The 20,385-nt window shown below is 46.9% G+C and overlaps 1 protein-coding gene across 2 annotated transcripts; it reads left to right on the top strand.

The window, feature by feature from the left end:
• Window positions 1-515: 515 nt before the first annotated feature.
• Window positions 516-19,838, top strand: LOC140207570 (uncharacterized). 2 transcript variants are annotated; one of them, XR_011888586.1, is made up of 3 exons: window positions 516-541; window positions 8,961-11,484; window positions 18,007-19,838. XR_011888586.1 is itself a non-coding variant. In XM_072276116.1 (2 exons), exon 2 carries the CDS (start codon window positions 9,365-9,367, stop codon window positions 10,736-10,738), a length of 1,374 nt encoding a protein of 457 aa, XP_072132217.1. In that variant the 5' UTR covers window positions 516-541; window positions 8,961-9,364; the 3' UTR covers window positions 10,739-11,527. The 2 variants fall into 2 exon arrangements, 1 of the variants encoding a protein (XP_072132217.1); XM_072276116.1 differs by lacking the exon at window positions 18,007-19,838 and having other exon boundaries at window positions 8,961-11,527.
• Window positions 19,839-20,385: the final 547 nt, after the last annotated feature.

The following is a 20,385-nucleotide window of genomic DNA, read 5'->3' as shown; positions in this document are numbered from 1 at the left end:
CATTTTGAAACTGTTTGATTGAAAAAAAAAGGTGGTTAATTTGTGCAAAATACTGGAGGAAATCAACAGATCAGGCCACAAACGTGGAGAGGAATAAATAGACAACGTTCAGGCCGAGCCCCTTCAGCATGCCTAGACTGTGTACTCCTCTGCTTAGTTGCTGCCTGAACTGCAGAGTTCCTCCAGCATTTTGTGTGCATGTGTCTACATTTCCACCAACAGCAGAATCCCTTGTGTTTCATATCTACATTTGTAAGAAGGTTCTACTTTGGCATTAGGCACACGGAAATTTTGATGCTATTAAGTGTATTGTTTTATTAGAGCTGCTTTCTCAATTAAAAGAACTGCTGAGTTATCTACACCAAAAAAAAATGAGGTATGGACATGAAAACGGTGTTTGCATAAATGTTTAATGGCACCGTGATTACCCAGAAAGCTCTGCGCAGCAATTTTCGCCGTCGCTGAAGGGCCGATCGAATGCGTAGATCACGAATATCACGCATGCGCGCAGTGCACAAAGGCCTTGGGAATTCGGCACCAGGTAAGAGATATTCCCCGGTTGCGGGTGGGGATTTTTAAAAACACCGAATTCGGGACAATTGCTGTGAGTTCCAGACACTGTGGCCCGTAATCCCGCAATCCCCGGACAGTCCTGTTCTCTTCCCTCTCTCTCAGCCCCGCGATCCGTACACGGGTCCCGGGGAGCTTCCGGCTGATGAGGAAATGGGAACCGATGGATCTCTCAGACAGAGCTGAGCTCCAGCTGTCGAAATGCAAGGATTGGGAACTCGGAGAAAGGGAACAAAATCTTTTACATCAGCTGTTAAGAATATCACCTTTGCTCCTCCTCCAATCACAAACAAGAGAAAACCTGCAGATATTGAAAATCCAAGCAACACACACAAAATGCCGGAGGAATTCAGCATTAGTACTCTTTTCCATAAATGCTACCTGGCCTGCTGAGTTCCTCCAGCATTTTGTGTGTGTTGCTCGTTCTACCTCCTCTTGTTCTGGACTTTTCTGCCCGTGGGAACGTGTTTTGACCCATTCTCTCTGGGTACATAATGATATCAAACACTTTTGTCCTGAGCAACAAGTAGCTTTCACATCACAAATGTGCCAGACTCCAATGAGACAGACTACTGCCCTTCCCTTCATATTCATTGGCCGTCAGTCACGTGGGGAATGGTTCAGGGGAAATATTTATGTACAATACAGAAACTGGTGTTATCTGTGTGTGTTGTGGCAATGCAAAAGTTGCTGGAGAATTTGCAAGTGGGAGGAAGTGGAGTGATATTTGGAAACCTGACTTTTTAAAGTCTCATTTGGCAAGTAAATCAGATATGGACGGTGTGCAAAAACTGGAGTGAGAAAATCCTTCATCACCCTCTACAGGCCTGCTACATAGGTTGTGTGAGAGTGCAGATGAACTTGATCAAACCCAGAGGATACCTTACTAAAGTAATTTACTAGCTGTTAAAATAAATACCTCTCTATTTAAAATTCAGTGTGCACATGTTGTTATTATTGGGTAAAAATTGCACAGCACAAGATTTTTCGGCACTCCGATCATTACAAATTAGACGGGACATTGGTGGGAAGGTGGGGAGACTCCAGTGTCCCTGATGCCCTCACCCACAAGATGTGCATCCAGCTGCAGCTTGTAACCCTGCACGTTAGGGAGTTGGAACTGGAAATGGATGAATTCCAGATCATTTGGGAATCGGAGGGGGTGATAGATATGACATGAAGAGAGGTGAGTTGCAGCCAAGGTGCAGGACACAGGAAACTGGGTGAGAGTCCGGAAGGGGAATGAGGTTAAATAGCCATCGCAGAGTACTCGTGTGGCCATTACACACAACAGCAGGTAGACCACTTTAGAAACTGTTAGGGGGGATTACCAAGCAGAGGAATGTCAAAGGGCTGATAGGGGATGTGTTAGTTCGGGAATTAAAACTAGCAGAGATCAAATATCCTAGTGGTAAGGCTAGTGTGTGGTGGTGGGGGGAGGATAAATTAAGGTTTCAGAAGGGATTGGAGTCAGAATGCCAGAACAGATAGTGGAGAGGGTGAATTGAAATGACTTGTATCCTTAATATACATGAGGAGTAGAAATCTTTACATTACTTCTCCATCTAAATGTGCAATGTGTAATTTATAATAAATCGTTTGTACATGGGACAGTCATTATAACACAGAAATACAATTGCATCAGTATGAATTAATCAGTCTGATGGCCTGGTGGAAGAAACTGTCCCAGAGCCTGTTGGGCCTGGCTTTTATGCTGTGGTACCGTTTCCTGGATGATAGCAGCCGGAACAGTTTGTGGTTGGGGTGCCTCGGGTCCCCAATGATCCTTCGGGCCTTTTTACGCACCTGTCTTTGTAATTGTCCTGAATAGTGGGAAGTTCACATCTACAGATGCGCTGGGCTGTCCGCACCACTCTCTGCAGGCTCCGGCGATTGAGGGAAGTTCAGTTCCCATACCAGGCAGTGATGCAATCGGTCAGGATGCTCTTAGTTCTTAGGATTTGGGACCGATACTAGACTTGCCCAAACATCTGAGGTGAATGGGGTGCACAGCCACATACGACACAGCCGGTATGTACAGACCACATGAGATCATCGGTGGTGTTTATGCCGAGGAATTTAAAGCTGTTCACCCTCTCAACCCCAGATCCATTGATGTCAATAGTGATCAGCCTGTCTACATTCCTTCTGCTGTACAGCCGTCCCCAACCACCGGGCCACAAAGCATGTGCTACCGGGCCGCGAGGAAACGATATGAGTCAGCTGCACCTTTCCTCATTCCCTGTCACGCACTGTTGAACTTGAACATAGGGTTGTTAACTGTCCCTTATTTTCTGGGACATCCCGTATATTGGGCTGAATTGGTTTGTCCCATATGGATTGTCCCGTATTTCCCCCGCTAAGGTAGAGTGTTCCTATGAAACCATTCATGCCGGAATGGCGTGAAGCGAAGAAGCAATTACCATTAATGGGAAAAATTTTTGAGCATTCCCAGACCCAAAAAATAACCTACCAAATCATACCAAGTAACATATAAAACCTAAAATAACACTAACATATACAAACGTGGTAAAAGCAGGAATGATATGATAAATACACAGCCTATATAAGGTAGAAATAATGTATGTACAGTGCAGTCAGGAAGATTAAGCCAAAGCCGTTTTGTGGTAAAAAAAAATCGGCACGTACGCACATGCACACACAGTGTCCGTGCAAGGCTTCATGGTCATTGTAGTCTTTCTCGGGGTAAACACAAGTGACCCATATTTGACTGCTACTTTTGTCCCTTATTTGGGAGTGAGAGAGTCAGCAACCCTAACTGTAAAAGACATGTTGAGGTGAGTTTAACCCTACTTGAACACTGCCCACCGCCCTCAGGTCGGCGGGTCCGCAAGAATATTGTCAATTTTTCACCGGTCCGCGGTGCAAAAAAGGTTGGGGAACCCTGCTGTAGTGCACAACCAGTTCCTTTGTTTTTGTGACATTGAGGGAGAGGTTGCTTTCTTGACACCCAGACAGATGTTGCTCAGACAAAGTCATCAATCAAAAGGTTGAGCATGGTGTGATGAATGTGCTGAGCTGTGTATATCACAATGCAGGAAGCATCATAGGAAAGCCAGATGAGCTCAGGGCATGGAAACATGATATTATAGCCATTTCTGGGACTTGGTTGCACCCAACAGTCTGAGGGATTTTGAGGAACGAATTTGTAGAGAGATCGCAGACCATGCCAAGAAACAAAGGTTGATTCAGTCAGTGATTATAACTTTCCATATATTGACTGGGACTCCCATACTTAAAAAGGACTAGATGGGGTAGAGTTTGTCAAATGTGCCCTTAATCAGTACATAGAACTCCTGAGATCGAAGTATGCAATAGGCTGTTAGGGAATGATCCAGGGCTGGTGACAGAAATTAGTGATCATAATACTATGAGATTCAAAGTATATATGGAAAAAGAGAGGTTTGGACCATGAGTTGTGATTCTAAATTGGAGAAAGATTAATTTTGATGGTATCGGAAAGGATCTAGAGGAACAGATTTGTAGAGAGATTGCAGACTATGCTAAGAAACAAATGTTGATGTAGTAAGTGATTATAACTTTCCAAGTATTGACTGTGTCTCCCATACTGTAAAAGGTCTAGCTGGGGTAGAGTTTTTCAAATGTGTCCTTAATCAACATGTAGAATTCCCAATGTAGAAGTGTGCAATAAGATATTGGGAAATGATCCAGGGCAAGTGATGGAAATTACTGTATGGGAACACCTTGTATCTACTGATCATAATGCCATGAGATTCCAAGTAAATATGGAAAAGAGAGATCTGGACCACGGGTTGAGATTCTAAATTGGAGAAAGGTCAATTTTGATGGTATCAGAAAGGATCTGACAAGTGTGGATTGGGACAGGCTGTTTTCTGGCAAAGGAGTACTTGGTAAGTGGGCATCCTTCAGAAGTGGAATTTTGATGTGTAGAGTTTGTATGAGCCTGCCAAATTAAAAGTTGAAAGGTAACTGGTTCAGGGAACCTTGGCTTTCCAGAGATATTGAGGCCCCAGATATCTTGTTCCTCTGAATGCCTCAGACTGTTGGATGCTACCAAGTCTCATTAATGACTGCAAATCATAATTCAATGCCCTGAGCATATCTGATTTTTTTTGTAGTTGTCTTCTGTTAGTTTTAAAAACTTTCCAATAGTTTTTGTTCTATTATTTGCTATCTCTTTGGCTTTTATGTTGGCTTTGGCTTCTCATTTCAGCCACGGTTGTATCCTCCTGCCTTTCCAATGCTTCCACTTCTTTGGAATGTATCTATCACTCACCTCCTGAAATTCTCCCAGAATCTCCAGAAATTGCTGCTCCATCATTAATCCTACCAGTCTCCCCTTCCAATCAAGTTCAGCCGGCTCCTCTGTCATAGGGAGATGGAGAAGTTCTGTTAGACAGGCCATTCAGCCCATCGAGACAATGCCTAAAATATTTAAACTCTCTGATGCAACGTCCCACACTGGGACCACAGCCCTCCATACCCCTACCATCCAGGTACCCATCCAAACTTCTCTTAAATAGTCAAATTCCACTGGCACGAGCCACTTGTGCTGGCATCTCATTCCACACTGTCACAACCATTTCAGTGAAGAGTTTTTCTACATGTTCCTCTTAAATTTTCACCTTCCCCATTTGCCCATGACCTCTGGTTGTCATCGCACCCAACCTCAGTGGAAAAATCCTGCTTGCATTTACCCTATCTAAACCCTCATAATTGCGTATACTTCCTACAGTTTCTATCTTTAACTTTTATTCTGACAAGCACATATCCAAGATTTTTCAAAATTTTTCTTTGAAGGCCTCCCATTTACCATAAAGCAGCCTGTCCCAGTCCACAGTTGTCAGATCTGAGTGTCATAATTCCAGCTGTTGATCCATGCCCTGAACACATCTGCCTTTCCTACGATGCTCCTGGTATTGAAATATACAGGGTTCAGCATATTCACTGCACCATGCTCAACTTTTTCATTCCTGACTTTGTCTGAGATCTGAACAACATCAGTCTCCACAACCCTTCCACTCTCTGCTCTGTTGTTCAGGCTCCCATTCCACCTTCAAAATTAGTTTAACACCCCCGCCACATCCCACCTCCCACCATGCAGCTCTATCACCCCTTTGGCTTTCATCTCCCAGATCAATAAAAAGCAGGTGCATACCAGGTACAGACAGATAGGAACAAATGGGGTACTTATGAAGTACAAGAAATTCAAGTGAACACTTATGAAAGAAATAAAAGAAGGCATGAGGTTGCCCCAGCAGACAAGGTGAAGGAGAATCTTCATGGATTCTGCAGATATGTTAAGAGCAAAAAGATTGCAAGGGAAAAAATTAATCTTCAGCAAGATCAAAATGATAATCCATATGAGGAGACAAAATAGATGTGAGAGATATTTTTTGCATCCGTATTTACTCAGGAGATGGACACAGAGTCTATGGAAGTGAGGCAAAGCAGCATCAACTTCATGGACCTGTACAGATTACAGAGGTGGAGGTGTTTGCTGTCTTATGGCAAATTAGCGTTGATAAATCCCCAGGGCTTGACAAGTTGTTCCCTGGGACCCTGCAGAAGACAGGTGCAGAAATTGTCGAGGCCCAAGCACAGATATATAATTCACCCTTCGTGACAGGTGACAGACTGGAGGATTGGAGGACAGCCAATGTTGTTCTGCTGTTCAAGAAAGTCTCTAAAAATAAATGAGGAAATCTTATGTTGGTGAGCTTGACATCAGTAGGGGGAAAGTTATTGCAACACATGTGCAGGAACCAGATGTATAAGTATTTGGATAGATGTGGACTGATTAAGGATAGGCAGCATGGCTTTGTGCATGGCAGGTCACGTCTAGCCAATCTTACAGATTTTCTCGAGGAAGTTATAAGGAAAGTGGATGAAGGCAAAGCAGTGGATGTAGTCTACATGGACTTTTGCAAAGCACTTGACTAGGTCTCATATGGGTGATTGGTCAAGAAGGTTCAGTCACTCAGCACTTAAGATTAGACATTAAATTGGATGACGCACTGAAGCCAGAGTGTGTTGCAGATGTTTGTCTCTCTGACTGCAACCTGTGACTGGTGGTGTGCCATAGAGATCAGTGCTGGATCTGTTATTGTTTGTCATCTATATCAGTAATCTGCAGTGAGGAAGGTTTTCAAAGCTTGCAGAGGGATTTGGACCAGCTGGAAAAATGGGCTGAAAAATGGCAGATGGAGTTTAATACAGACAAGTGTGAGGTATTGCATTTTGGAAGGACAAACCAAGGTAGAACATACAAGGTAAATGATAAGGCACTAAAGAGTGCAGTAGAACAGAGTGATCTGTGAATGCAGATACAAAATTCCCTAAAAGTGTCATCACAGGTAGATAGGGTCATAAAGAGAGCTTTTGGTACATTGGCTTTTATAAATCAAAGTATTGAGTATAAGAGTTGGAATGTTATGGTGAGGTTGTATAAGGCATTGACAAGGCTGAATTTGGAGTATCATGTACAGTTTTGGTCACCTAATTACAGAAAGGATATTAATAAGGTTGAAAGAGTGCAGAGAAGGTTTACAAGGATGTTGTCAGGACTTGAGAAACTGAGTTACAGAGAAAGGTTGAATAGGTTAGGACTTTATTCCCTGAAGCGTAGAAGGATGAGGGGAGACATGATAGAGGTATGTACAATTATGATTGATATAGATAGAGTGAATGCAATCAGGCATTTTCCACTGAGGGTAGGGGAGAAAAAAAAGAGGACATGGGTTAAAAGTGAAGGGGAAAAAGTTTAAAGGGAACATTAGGGGGGCTTCTTCACACAGAGAGTGGTGGGAGTATGGAATGAGCTGCCAGACGAGGTGGTAAAAGCGGGTTATTTTTTTAACATTTAAGAATAAATTGGACAGATACATGGATGAGAGGTGTATGGAGGGATATGGTCCAGGTGCAGGTCAGTGGGACTAGGCAGAAAATGGTTCGGCACAGCCAAGAAGGGCCAAAAGGCCTGTTTCTGTGCTCTAATGTTCTATGATAACATGGTTAGCTGGAGCAGCAAATTTGTGGATGAAACCGAGACTGGGGGTTTAGCAGACTGTGCGAGGACTATCATGGCTTGCAGTGCAAACTGGAGCAGCTGGAAAAATGGCCTGAGAATTGGAAAATAGAATTTAATGCAGACAAATGTGAGGTGTTGAACTTTGGTAGGACCTACAAATGTAGGTCTTTCTCAGTGGCTGGTAGGGCATGGAGGAGTGTTGTTGAAGAAAGGGATCTGGGAATACAGGTGTATATTTTAGTGGAAGTGGTGTCACAGTTCGATAGGGATGGAGAGAAAGATTTTGGCATATTGGTCTTCATAAATCAAAGTACTGAGTACAGGAGGTGGATGTTATGTTGACTTTGTACAAGACATTGGTGAGGCCTAATTTGGAGTATTGTGTGCAGTTTTGGTGACCTACTTACAGGAAAGATGTTAAAGAGGTTGAAAGAGTTCAGAGAAAATTTGCAAGGATGTTGCCAGGTCTGGAGGACTTAGGTTATGAGGAGAGATTGAACAGGCCAGGGCTTTATTCCTTGGAATGTAGAAGATTAAGGGGAGATTTGATGGAGGTGTACCAAAATTATGAGGGTTATAGATAGGATAAATGCAAGCTGGGATTGGGTGGGACTACAACCAGAGGCCATGGGTTAAGGGTGAAAGGTGAAATGTTAAGGGGAACATGAGGGGAAACTTCCTCACACAGAGGGTCATCTAGGTGTGGAATGAGCATCCAGCACAACTGGTGTATGTGAGCTCAATTTCAACATTTATGAAGTTTGTATAGGTACCGGGATTGTAGGGGTATGGGAGTGGAAAGTTTAAATAGTTCAACACCAAATACTACAACACCAACTGTTTCTGTGTTGTACTTTTCTATGACTGTGACAAGAACCTTCAGTAATACTAATATTCACTCGAATTCCTTTTAACAGCTGTGCAGACCAACCATACATCTGAGTAGGAGATATTTACATGGCATTAAAACTGTGGCACTTTCAGTTAACAGTACATAAAGAAAATCCGAGCTGCACATTAACAAAGGCTATATGTGTGAGAGTGCTTCAGTTACTGTGAGGACAGGCAATGCCGCTCAGGCAGAACAGGGAATAACACCAATGGACAGAGTCAAACCGAGCCAGGTCACAGATTGGAGTTGGCAGAAATGCCCCATTCTTATAGAGACAGGAAGAGCATCAGAGAATTTGATGGTCATTCCAGTCACCAGCACTGTGACCAGCTAGAAGATGATTTCTCTCTCCAACTTGGGATGAACTTCACATTAATAGTGCGATGTCACACCTTGGCAACTAAAGTGATCTTATCTGAAATGTTATCCTTCACCCATTGATGGATTTTGTAAATCTTTTTTCAGGTTTAAAAAGGACAGGGAATTTGTCTTTGGGAATCTCGAACATGGCACGCCAATTTTGCTGTCTCTGTCTCGATATTTAAGAAGTGGAGCAAGGGATTCACTCGATCATCTTTCCTGCTCAGTCTGTGGGGAGGGATTCACTCGATCATCTGACTGACTGGCATGCCCGTCATTTTACACAGGGAGGAACCCATTCGTCTGCTCAGACAGTGGGAATGGATTCAGTCATCTGAACTGAAGGTACATTAGCAAGTTTACACTGGGCAAGGCCATTCATCTGTTCTGTGTGTGAGAAGGGATTCAGTTGGTCTTCCCACCTGTGGACACACCGGTCAGTTCACACTGGGCAGAGGCTGGTCATCTGCTGAATTTGTGGGGAAGGATTCACTCGGTCATCTGACCTGATGGCTCACCAGTCAGTTCACACCGGGGAGTGGACGTTCTCTTGCTCGGATTGTGGGAAGAGATTCACTTGCTCATCTAAACTGAAGGTACATCAGAGAGTTCACGCTGGAGAGAGGCCGTTCACCTGCTTGGTCTGTGGGGAGGGATTCACTCAGTCATCCAACCTACAGAGTCACCAACGAGTTCACACTGGGGAGAAGTCATTCACCTGCAAAGACTGTGGAAAGGGATTCGCTAAGTCATCCACCCTATTGGCACACCAGTCAGTTCACACTGGGGAGTGGCCATTCACCTGCTCAGAATGTGGGAAAGGATGCACTCAATCATCTGATCTGCTGGTACACCAGCGAGTTCATACTGGGGAGAGGCCATTCACCTGCTCAGACTGTGGGAAGGGATTCACTCAGTCATCTCACCTACTGACACACCAGTCAGTTCACACTGGGGAGAGGCCATTCACCTGCTTAGAATGTGGGAAAGGATGCACTCAGTCATCTGATCTGCTGGTACACCAGCGAGTTCATACTGGGGAGAGGCCATTCACCTGCTCAGACTGTGGGAAAAGATTCAGTCATTCATCCAACCTAATGGCGCACCAGCGAGTTCACACTGGGGAGAGGCTGTTTACCTGCTCAGTCTGTGGGAAGAGATTCACTCGGTCATCCAACCTAATGGTGCACCAGCGAGTTCACACTGGAGACAGGCCGTTCACCTGCTCAGACTGTGGAAAGGGATTCACTCGGGCATCTCACTTACTGACACACCAGTCAGTTCACACTGGGGAGAGGCCATTCACCTGCTCGGTCTGTGGGAAGAGATTCCGTCGGTCATCCAACCTCAAGACACACCAGTCAGTTCACACTGGGGAGAGGCCAATCACCCGCTCAGACTCTGGGAAGAGATTCACTCGGGCATCTCACCTACTGACACACCAGTCAATTCACACTGGAGAGAGGCCGTTCACCTGCTCAGAATGTGGGAGAGGATTCATTCAGTCATCCGAACTATTGGCACACAAGTCAGCTCACAGTGGGGAGTGGCCATTCACTTGCTCAGAATGTGGCAAGGGATTCACTCGGTCATCTAATCTGCTGGCACACCAGCGAGTTCACACTGGAGAGAGGCCATTCACTTGCTCAGACTGTGGGAAGGCATTCACACATTCATCCAACCTACAGAGACACCAGCGAGTTCACACTGGAGAGAGGCCATTCACCTGCTCAGACTGTGGGAAGGGATTCACTCGGGCATCTCACCTACTGAGACACCAGTCAGTTCACACTGGGGAGAGGCCATTCACCCGCTCAGAATGTGGGAGAGGATTCATTCAGTCATCCGAACTATTGGCACACCAGTCAGTTCACACTGGGTAGAGGCTGTTCACCTGCTCAGACTTTGGGAAGAGATTCTCTCAGTCACCTCAACTGTATGTGCATCATTCAGTTCACACTGGGGAGAAGCCGGTCAAGTGCTGTGAATGTGGGAAGAGATTCACTTAGTAATCTAACCTTGTGACATACTACCGGGTTCACACTTGGGAGAAAGTTTCAATAAGCTGTATGCTGGATATTTGTCTATCACTGTTGCTGATGCAATTTCGAGAGTGACTGTCAGTGCCGAACTCTGCAATTATTGCTGCTGCTCACCACACCCAGTTCTGCACCCTGGTCACTGGGCATGGGAGGAGTTTCTTCTGCTGCATATTCACCTTTAATGGGACTGGAGTTTAATATTCTGTGTAGTGTTCTTAGTAATATTAGTTGGACTGTTAACTGTTAATTGCTAATTACAAAATGGCTTCTCTGAAGTGTTATACTAAAACGGCTTCCCGTACTGTTTGCTACTGAGTAAGGGGTTCTCTGTAACAGCATGTTTGGGTTATAATTAGTGATAATGGAAATTGTATTCATTTGCCAGCCAATGGAAGTCATGTTATGCTATCTTGCATGTGTGTGCTGAGCTGAGGATCGGGGGCTTTTTCAGGAGGCAAGCGGAGAGGACGGATGTGTGGGGAACGGACAGCGGTTCCAGGGCGGCAGATACCAGACCTCGGGGGTTCGGATGGTGGCCGGAGTCTTGAAAGGACATTGTGGATGGAATTGGAGGCGTGAGCTCCAACGTATGAAAATATTATGTGCACAAGACTGATAAGTTACTTATGTGGCGCCTTTTCTTTTAGTTGTTTCTACTAACCCATCATTACGAATTGCTATAAAGTATGTTCCGGTGGGATGAAAGATGTTACATTGTGGGGGCTCGTCCAGGATTTGAATTCTGTCAGATACAGAGTAAGTCACCGGGTTTAAATTAGGGGAGATGGACTCGGATAAGATTGAACTTTGGTGTGAGATCGATGATGTCCCAGTTAATCATGCCTGCGTACTAAGGGGGTGGACATACGTACTCCGGACGATGTGTTAATTCGATGTTTGACTATGGTCAGAGCTATCGGTAAGGTTGAGGTTGTAAGCAGAAATATTGGTAAAATGTGGGACTCAGCCTTTGTGCTGTTACAGACGGGCGCTGACGTCAAGGAATTGGGACTGCAGCCGTGTATCAGTGACGTAGGTGAGGCGGGTCTATGGGGTGTGCACACTGTCATGGAGGAAGGGTTTGAAGGGACACCAGTAGCGTTGCCCGCAGCTTGGGGCGCAGATTTTAGAGAGTGGGTCTGTCGTTTTTGAAGGATGAAGGAAGGGAGTGGTCAGATTTTGAGAATGTAATTGATTCTCATTCCCCACGGAAGGGGGAAGGCTCTGAGTTGGCTTCAGCCATTATCTCCCTGGTGACCAGGGCGGGGGATCCACGTCAGAAGTTAAGGATTTTCTCAGGGAGGACTCCCATTCCCGAAGGGAAAGATGATGATGAAACCTGGGCAGAACATACTTCTCAGCTGCTCGGTGAGTAGCAGTGTTCTGAGGAGGAGAAGCGGCAAAGATTGGGAGAAAGTTTGAGAAGGGTGGCAGCTGAGGTGGTAAAAGGCGTGGAAGTTAACCAGCCCTTGGCTTCCTGGAAGGAGTATCTGGAAGCATTCGTTGTCTGAACCCTCAGTGCCTAGGTGGCACATGGGGCCTCCACAAGGGTCTAGAAGCATTAGAGGAGGCTTTTGGGCTAACTGGGGGCAGGGCGGAGCTTTTACGGGGAATTCAGAATTTGTGTCAGGATAAAGGGGAAAAGCTTTCTGAGTATCTTTTCCGGCTGGAGCGAAGGCTAAATTGCTTGAGACTCCGGGGATCATTTCAGGGAATGAGGTGGATTAGATAAGGATCGACCAGTAAGCCAGGGGCATGCAGAGACATGATGCAGTCGCTATGAGCCTCCAGCAGCCCCGTAGAACGCGTCTTTTGTTCGGTTGCTCAGAGAGGTAGGGGAGGAGGAGAACACATTGGAAGTGGAAGAGGGCCTCGTTAGTACGGTGCCGTCCTCGGTAGCAGCTCCTTGTGGTGAAATGGCCGGGGCCAGATCCATGCGGGAGATAGCAAAAGAGATTGTGGCAGGCGGAGTCTCTCCGCATGGGGGGACTAGTGGGAAAAGCCCCTCCCTGAAGGGACAGACAGCACTGGGGCCAGGCAGAGGCTGGGGTCTCGCGAGACGAGGCGTGTTCCATAACTGTGGGGAAGAGGGGAACTTCAGGTGGGAATGTGAATGGCAGAGAGCCCCTTGGAGGGAGAGCCCGTGGGTGTCCCAGCCGGAGAGGAGGGGGGTGTTGGGAAACTTAGAAGAGACTCAGTGAGAGTACGGACTGGAGTCTTCGGGAAAAATATGTTCCCAACAATGTGCCACGGGGCCCTCGAGAGGAAAAGACCCTATCCCAGAAGTATTGGTGGGACCCCGAGAGAGGGGACAGATGCAAAAGCCATACTCGACACGGGGTCGCAGGTCACATTACTGTACCGGTCATTGTACAATCAGTATCTGGCGCATTTACCCCTGACACCTTTCAGTGCACTGGAAATGTGGGGTATCAGTGATGGTGATTACCCGTACGATGGCTATTTGTCTGTGAAACTGGAGTTCCTGGAAGCTGAGGTGAGGGTGTCTGAGGCTCATGAGACCCTGGTACTGGTTTACCCCGACACCGGTGAGACTGGGGGTGTGTCCATTCTGGTGGGGACCAACACCCCTATTGTGCAGAGACTCTTCGGAACCTGTAAGGAGAAGTTGAGAAAGACTTTGGAGACCCTGTCAGTGCACCCAGTGTTCTGAGCTGCTTTTGAGGAAGCGTGGGGTCACCCGGGGCTGGATGCGGCGTGTGAATGAGTCACTGTGTTGTGTGCCCAGTCGAAGCCCAGGGTGGTACGGCCCGGTGAAGTAGCAAGTGTGATGGGGATCCCTAGATCCCCGGGAGTGCCTGAGGGTGAAGCCCTTTTAGTGGACACCTCGGAAGACCTTGAGGGGGCGTCGAGATTCCCTGCTGGGGTGCTGGTGAGACCCGAGTTGCAGAAGCCCTCGGTGGTGCAGGCACGCAGGCTGGTGGTGACCGTCAGGAACACGACTGCGCGAGAGGTCACCTTTAGGCGGGGAATGCCTCTGACGCATTTGTTTCTGCTGATGGTGATGCATAGCGCCCCCGTGAGGCCAGCTGGGGAGAGCTGTCGGGAAAACGGCCTAAGGTGACAGCTGAAGCTTTTAACTTTGAGGCATCCCCTGTGGCGGAGGGTTGGAAGCGGAGGCTGGTGGAGAAGATGTTGACGATGACAGATATTTTTTCCATTGACGAATTTAATGTGGGTTGTTCCAGGAGCACTCGCCTCACCATACGGGTGACTGAGAGTTATCTGTTTAGAGAACGATCACGGAGACTGGCCCCTGCAGATGTGGAAGACGTGCGGCAGCATTTGTGTAAGTTGAAGGAGGCTGGGATCATCACAGAGTCCTGAAGCCCTTATGCGTCTCCTATCGTAGTGGCCTGGAAGAAGAATGGGAAGGTTTGTATGTGTGTGGACTATAGAACACTGAACAGGCGCACGGTCCCTGATCAGTACACAGTTCCCCGGGTCGAAGACGCGCTGGCCTGTCTGAGTGGGGTGGAGTGGTTTGGCGTGTTGGATTTGAGGAGTGGATATCACCAGATCCCGATGAGTAAGACCGATAAGGAGAAGATGGCCTTCATGTGCCCTCTGGGATTTTACCAGTTCGGAAGGATGCCCCATGGCATATCGGTGGCCCCTGCCACTTTCCGTAGGGTCATGGTGAAGACAGTGGGGGATATGAACCTGCTCGAAGTGCTCGTGTATTTGGACGACCTCATAGTATTTGGATTCACCTTGGAAGAACACGAAGTGAGACTAATGAAGGTGCTCAGCCGTCTGAAGCAGGAAGGGTTAAAACTTTCCCTGGACAGGTGTCAGTTCTGTCAGACGACTGTTAGCTATGTTGGACACGTTGTCTCGCGGAATGGTGTAGCGACTCACGGCTAAGATCGAAGCGGTGACCACCTGGCCAAGGCCCCAGACCATGAGTGCTCTGCGCTCGTGCCTAGGCTTCTGTGGGTGCTATCGGAGATTCGTGAAAGGTTACACCGGGATGAGTCATCCCTTGAACCAGTTCCTGCGTGGCTACCCTCCCCTGGGACAGGGGGGGAAGGGGAGGAAAGGACGGGAGGTGGGAGAATATTTGAACCCGTCAGATCCCTTCGGACAGAGATGGGATGACAAATGTGAAGCGGCTTTCCATTCGCTGAAGGAGATGCTGACTCAGGCGCTGGTGCTTGCCTCTGCGGACCCCCGATTGCCCGACGTGCTACACACTGACGCTAGTCGTGAGGGGTTTGGGGCTATTCTATATCAGGATCAGAGCGCTGGCCTGAGGCCTGTGGCATTTGTCAGCCAGAGTTTGTCACCTTCGGAAAGGAACTATCCCACTCACAATTTGGAGCTCCAGGCGTTGAAATGGGCGGTGGTGGATAAGCTGAGTGACTATCTCTATGGGGCCAAGTTTGAGGTGCGGACAGGCAACAACCCGCTCACTTACATCCTGACCTCAGCGAAACTGGATGCCACAGGCCATCGGTGGCTGGCAGCTTTGTCTTAATATGATTTCAGCCTGAAGTACCGGCCGGGGAGCCAGAATGTCGACGCAGATGCGCTGTCCCGACGGGGCCATGAGGAGCTGGGGAAGGACGAGGAGTGGGAGAGGGTTCCTGCATCCGGGGTGAAGGTGATGTGCGAGTTTGCTATCATCGTGCAGGATGAGGAGAAGGAGAGGCCGTATCGAGCAGTCGACTCATTGGGGACATCCAGTGATGCTCTGCCTCCAGTGTACTGTGACATGACTGCTCTGAAGACCACGCAGTTGCCGGGGTTAAGCCCTGGGGAAGTGGCCACTGCTCAGCAAGATGACCCAGACATAGGCCCGGTCTGGCATGCCGTGGAAGAGGGGGATGTTGCACGGACGGAGAAGGCCAAGCACGGTCCCGCATCCCTGTTACTGAAAGAATGGCTTTGGTTGAGGTTGAAGAACCAAATGTTATACCGGGTAACGTCAGCCCCGACCGACCGCGGTGTTGGCAGCTGGTCCTGCCAGAGAAGTATCGGAAGGTTGTGTTGAAGTCCCTCCATGATGGCTCTGGGCATTTGGGGGTTGAAAATACCTGTGGATTGCTCAAGGATCGGTTTTACTGCCCTGGATTAGGACGGAGGTTGAAGAGTACACCAAGTTCTACATTCGTTTCACACGGCGGAAGACGCTGCCCGGGCAGGCTGCCCCTTTGTCCCACTAGCAGAGTGCGGGGCCTTTGGACCTGGTGTGTATGGATTTCCTGTCCATAGAACCCGATGCCACCAACACAGCAAATGTCCTGGTCATCACTGACCCCTACACCAGGTATGCTTAAGCTTTCCCTACCAAGGATCAGAGGGCGACTACCATGGCGAAAGTGCCATGGGAGAAGTATTTTGTGCATTCTGGTCTTCCCCGCTGGATCCATACTGACCAGGGACGAGACTTTGAGAGCAAACTCATTTATGAGTTTCTGGGCATGCTGGGGGTTGAGAAATCGAGAACCACGCCCTATCATCCGCAGGGTGATCCCCGGCTGGAAAGCTTCAATCGGACACTACTAGACATGCTCGGGACTCTGGAGATCAGCAAAAAGAATTGTTGGAGTCGACATATTGGGCATCTTGTTCACTGTTGCAACTGCACACGCAATGAAGCTACTGGTTACTCGCCCTATTATGTCGTGTTTGAGCGCGAAGCAAGGTTGCCCTTTGACCTTTGTTTCGAGGCTGATACGGGTGAGGTGTCACCGAAGCCTTACTTGAAGTATGTGTCTGATATGAGGCAAGAACCGAAAAGAGCTTACGAGTTGGCCGGGGAGGCAGCCGCCCAACAGAATCAGGGAAATAAGAGGAGGAACGACCAGAAAGTAAAGTTCACTCAACTCCTGCCATGAGACCGAGTCCTCATCAGGAATCTGGGATTACCGGGAAAACACAAACTGGCTGATCGCTGGGCAGCCACGCCCTATGTCATGGAGAGTTAAATCCCAAACCTGCCGGTTTTCCGGGTATGGCCTGAGGATGGAAAGGGGTCTGTCAAGATTCTCCATCGGAATCACCTGTTGCCGCTGGGGCAAGATGTGCAGGTAGAGCAGGAGCCTGAAGAGGTGGCTGCACACCGTGCCAGGACTCTGTGCCCCCGCAGGGTGGAGAACGTGCCCACCCCTGGAGAGATGGGCCCAGGCCCAGCCCCTGTGAGGGATGCTGATTTGGAAGTTGATGACTGGGATGGTTGGTACATTCTGCCGTTCGCTGATGGTCCCCGGACGGAGAAAGAGATCCTGGCCTTTCCCCCACTGGGTTAGAGTGGGCTAGTGAGGGGCAGTCCGTGGTACCACAGGGCCCTGGAGGAGAGAATGTAGGGCCTGGACAAGAGATAGACGGTTCCGAGGTGCAGAGGGGCTTTGGTGACCGCTCGGGGGAGGATTTGCCTCGTAGTTTAAAAGGGTCCCCTGTAGTGTCCGAGGCAGAAGGGGTAGACAAGGGGGTGCGTAGGCCTTAGAGGAGTCGGAAACCCCCAGAGAGGTTGGCCTACGTAGCACCTGGGGAACAAGGTCTGATCTCCACTGTGTTGGGGAGTCAGATCACTGCTTTCTGCACGTGGATTGGGCTGTGCGTTCTGCAGGAAGGGATGGTGAATTATCTGAATGTGATGAGGGCATGACTTATTTCGGTGGGGCAGGGTGGAAGGTTGGGCTCTCAAGATGCTAGGTGGACGGTTAACTGTTGATCGCTTATTACCAAAATGGCTTCTCTGAAGTGTCATATCAAAATGGTTTCTCGTAATGTTAACTGCTGAGCAAGGGGTTCTCTGTAACAGCAATGTTTGGGTTATACAGGGAGATAATGGAAATTGTATTCATTTGTTAGCCAATGGAAGTCATGTTCTGTTATCTTATATATGTGTGCTGAATTAAGGAGCGCGGGCTTTTCGAGAGGCGAGCGGAGAGAGCGGATGTGTGTGGAACGGACAGTGGTTCCAGGGCGGCGGACACCAGACCTTGGGGCTTTGGAGGGTGGCCGAAGTCTCGGAAGGACGTGTGGAGGGGATCGGCGGCGTGAGCTCCAACATATTAAAATCCTATGTGCACAAGACTGATAAGTTACTTATGTGGTGCCTATTCTTTTTTTTTTTGTAGTTATTTCTACACAGAGGAGCTGAAAGACACCAAGAGGGTTCAAGAGACAGGAGAACAGGTCAGCAGAGGTCTGATGTCTGTTGACAAGTGTGGTTTGCCTGGCAAGTTGAAGTTGTGGTGCTTGCAGTACGGACTGATGCCACGGATAATGTGGCCACTAACTGTCTATGAAGTGGCAATGTCACACGTTGAGGCAATGGAACAGAAGATCAACAAGTATGTGAAGAAGTGGCTTGGAGTACCGAGCAGCCTCACCAATGTTGCAATCCACAGTAGCCAGACAAAGCTTACCATCCCAGTGCAATCCCTTGTTGAGGAGGTCAAGGTAGTCAAGGTAAGATCATTCTTGATGCTTCGAGACTCAAAAGACCCTGTCATCAGGAACACCCAGCTGGACGTGCGATCAGGCAGGAAGTGGTCAGCCCGTGCAGCAGTTGATGAGGTAGAGTCTAGACTGAAGCACAAGGAGACGGTTGGGGCTACCCAGCTAGGCCGCCAGGAATTTGGATGGACAACCCACAAGTGGTGGTCATCTTCTACAGGTAAGGAGCGCCTTGAGCTTGTAACACAAGAAATACGAGAGGTAGAAGAGGAGAAGAGGTTAGCTAAAACAGCTGGCCTGGCCAAACAAGGGGCTTGGACCTGGTGGGAAAGTTTTGAACAACGACATCTATCTTGGAATGTTCTGTGGCAGATGGAACCGCTCCGCATTTCTGTTCTATGCAGAGCAGCGTACGATCTGCTCCCAGTACCTGCCAACCTCAGCACCTGGTTTGAAGATAAGACAGACAGGTGTGCTGTTTTTTTAAAATATAATTTTTATTGAATTTTCGAAGTGATTGCATAGAATGATAATATATACCCTCCCCCATCCCCTTAACCCTTCCCCCCGATACATACCCCTACCTGAAAAAGAAAGAAAAAAAAAGAAAGAAGAACTGCCTGGATAGTGGAAGGTTTCCACATGCTCCATGGGATTCAAAATAAATTTAGTATATTTGTTTATTACTTTCCCCAAGGGACCAACATCTTTATCATCGGAGCAACTAAATATGCCATCCTATCGTTTGTAAATAAGGGCGCCAAATATCCAAAAATGTATCATATTTATCTCTTAAAAGTAATTTTTTTCGAGTAGAATACAACTAGAAGTTTCAGTATTCCAACGATTCATACTTAAATACGAATCCGATTTCCAAGTAACTGCTATAGCCTTCTTGGCTACTGCCAATGCAATTTTTATAAATTCTTTCTGATATTTATTCAGTTTAAGTTTCGGTTTTATCCCTTCAGTATTACCTAATAGAAACAATATAGGGTTATGTGGAAGTTGAGTTCCAGTAATTTGTTCCAATAAAAATCTTAAATTTATCCAGAAAGGTTGAATTTTGGAACAAGACCAAGTAGAATGTAAGAAGGTACCAATTTCTTGATTACACCGAAAGCATTGATCAGATAAGTTGGAATTTAATCACTTATTCACCCGAAAATACACCCGAAGATTTTATATATAAATGGGAATCTAAATGGATACGGGAAAAGAAAGAATCTCCTATATTAAAACATTTGATTGATCTATGGAATAAGATAAACGTTGATAATGAAATAAAGAAATCGTTATTAGGAAGGAGACTTTTGATCCAAAACAGACTTATTCTTTCTACAATGGATAATCAACTGTTACATAATTGGTACCAAAAAGGGCTTAGATCTATAGGAGACTGCTATGAACGAGGTATATTGATGGCATTTGAACAACTAAAGAATACATATAAAATATCAAATAACACTTTATTTTGCTACCTTCAATTAAGGGCTTATTTAAAAGACAAACTGGGTCAAACAATGTTTTTGCCAAAACCCAATTAAATTGAAATTTTAATTCAAAAAGGAAAGATTTAAAAAATGTATTTCTTTTATGTATAATTTGATTCAAAAACAGACAATTAAACAAGGAATCCACAAGTCAATACAAAAATGGGAAAGGATCTGAATATCAATATTGATGAAACAAATTGGTCAAGACTATGTCTTGACAATATGACAAATACAATAAACGTTCGACAATATTTTTTTACACCAATTATATATTACACCGCAAAAAAAAAATAGATTACAGGTGTGCTGCTTGTGGCGAGAAGGGAACACTTCAACATATTTTGAGTGCATGCAGAGTCAATCTCTCCAGCACTTGGAGACATGACAACATTCTCAAAGTCGTAACAGAAGCGGTTGAGCAGAGAGTACTGCAGCACAGCTTATCTCATTGCCCCATGCTGCACAGAACATCGCATATCATTTGTGAAAGAAGGCTCCAAGTCCAGGGTGTGCAGCGCAGGCTCACGATCAAGCATACTTTCTTCAGCCAATGACTGGTGT

This window comes from Mobula birostris, chromosome 13 (genome assembly GCF_030028105.1).
Source record: "Mobula birostris isolate sMobBir1 chromosome 13, sMobBir1.hap1, whole genome shotgun sequence".
NCBI lineage: Eukaryota > Metazoa > Chordata > Chondrichthyes > Myliobatiformes > Myliobatidae > Mobula > Mobula birostris.
Note: the sequence above shows the minus strand (reverse complement) of the source record. Positions and strands in the feature narration are given on the sequence as shown.

Excerpts from the sequence above, each read along its gene's own strand:
- LOC140207570 (XM_072276116.1), top strand. The coding sequence starts at position 9,365 with ATGGCTCACCAGTCAGTTCACACCGGGGAGTGGACGTTCTCTTGCTCG.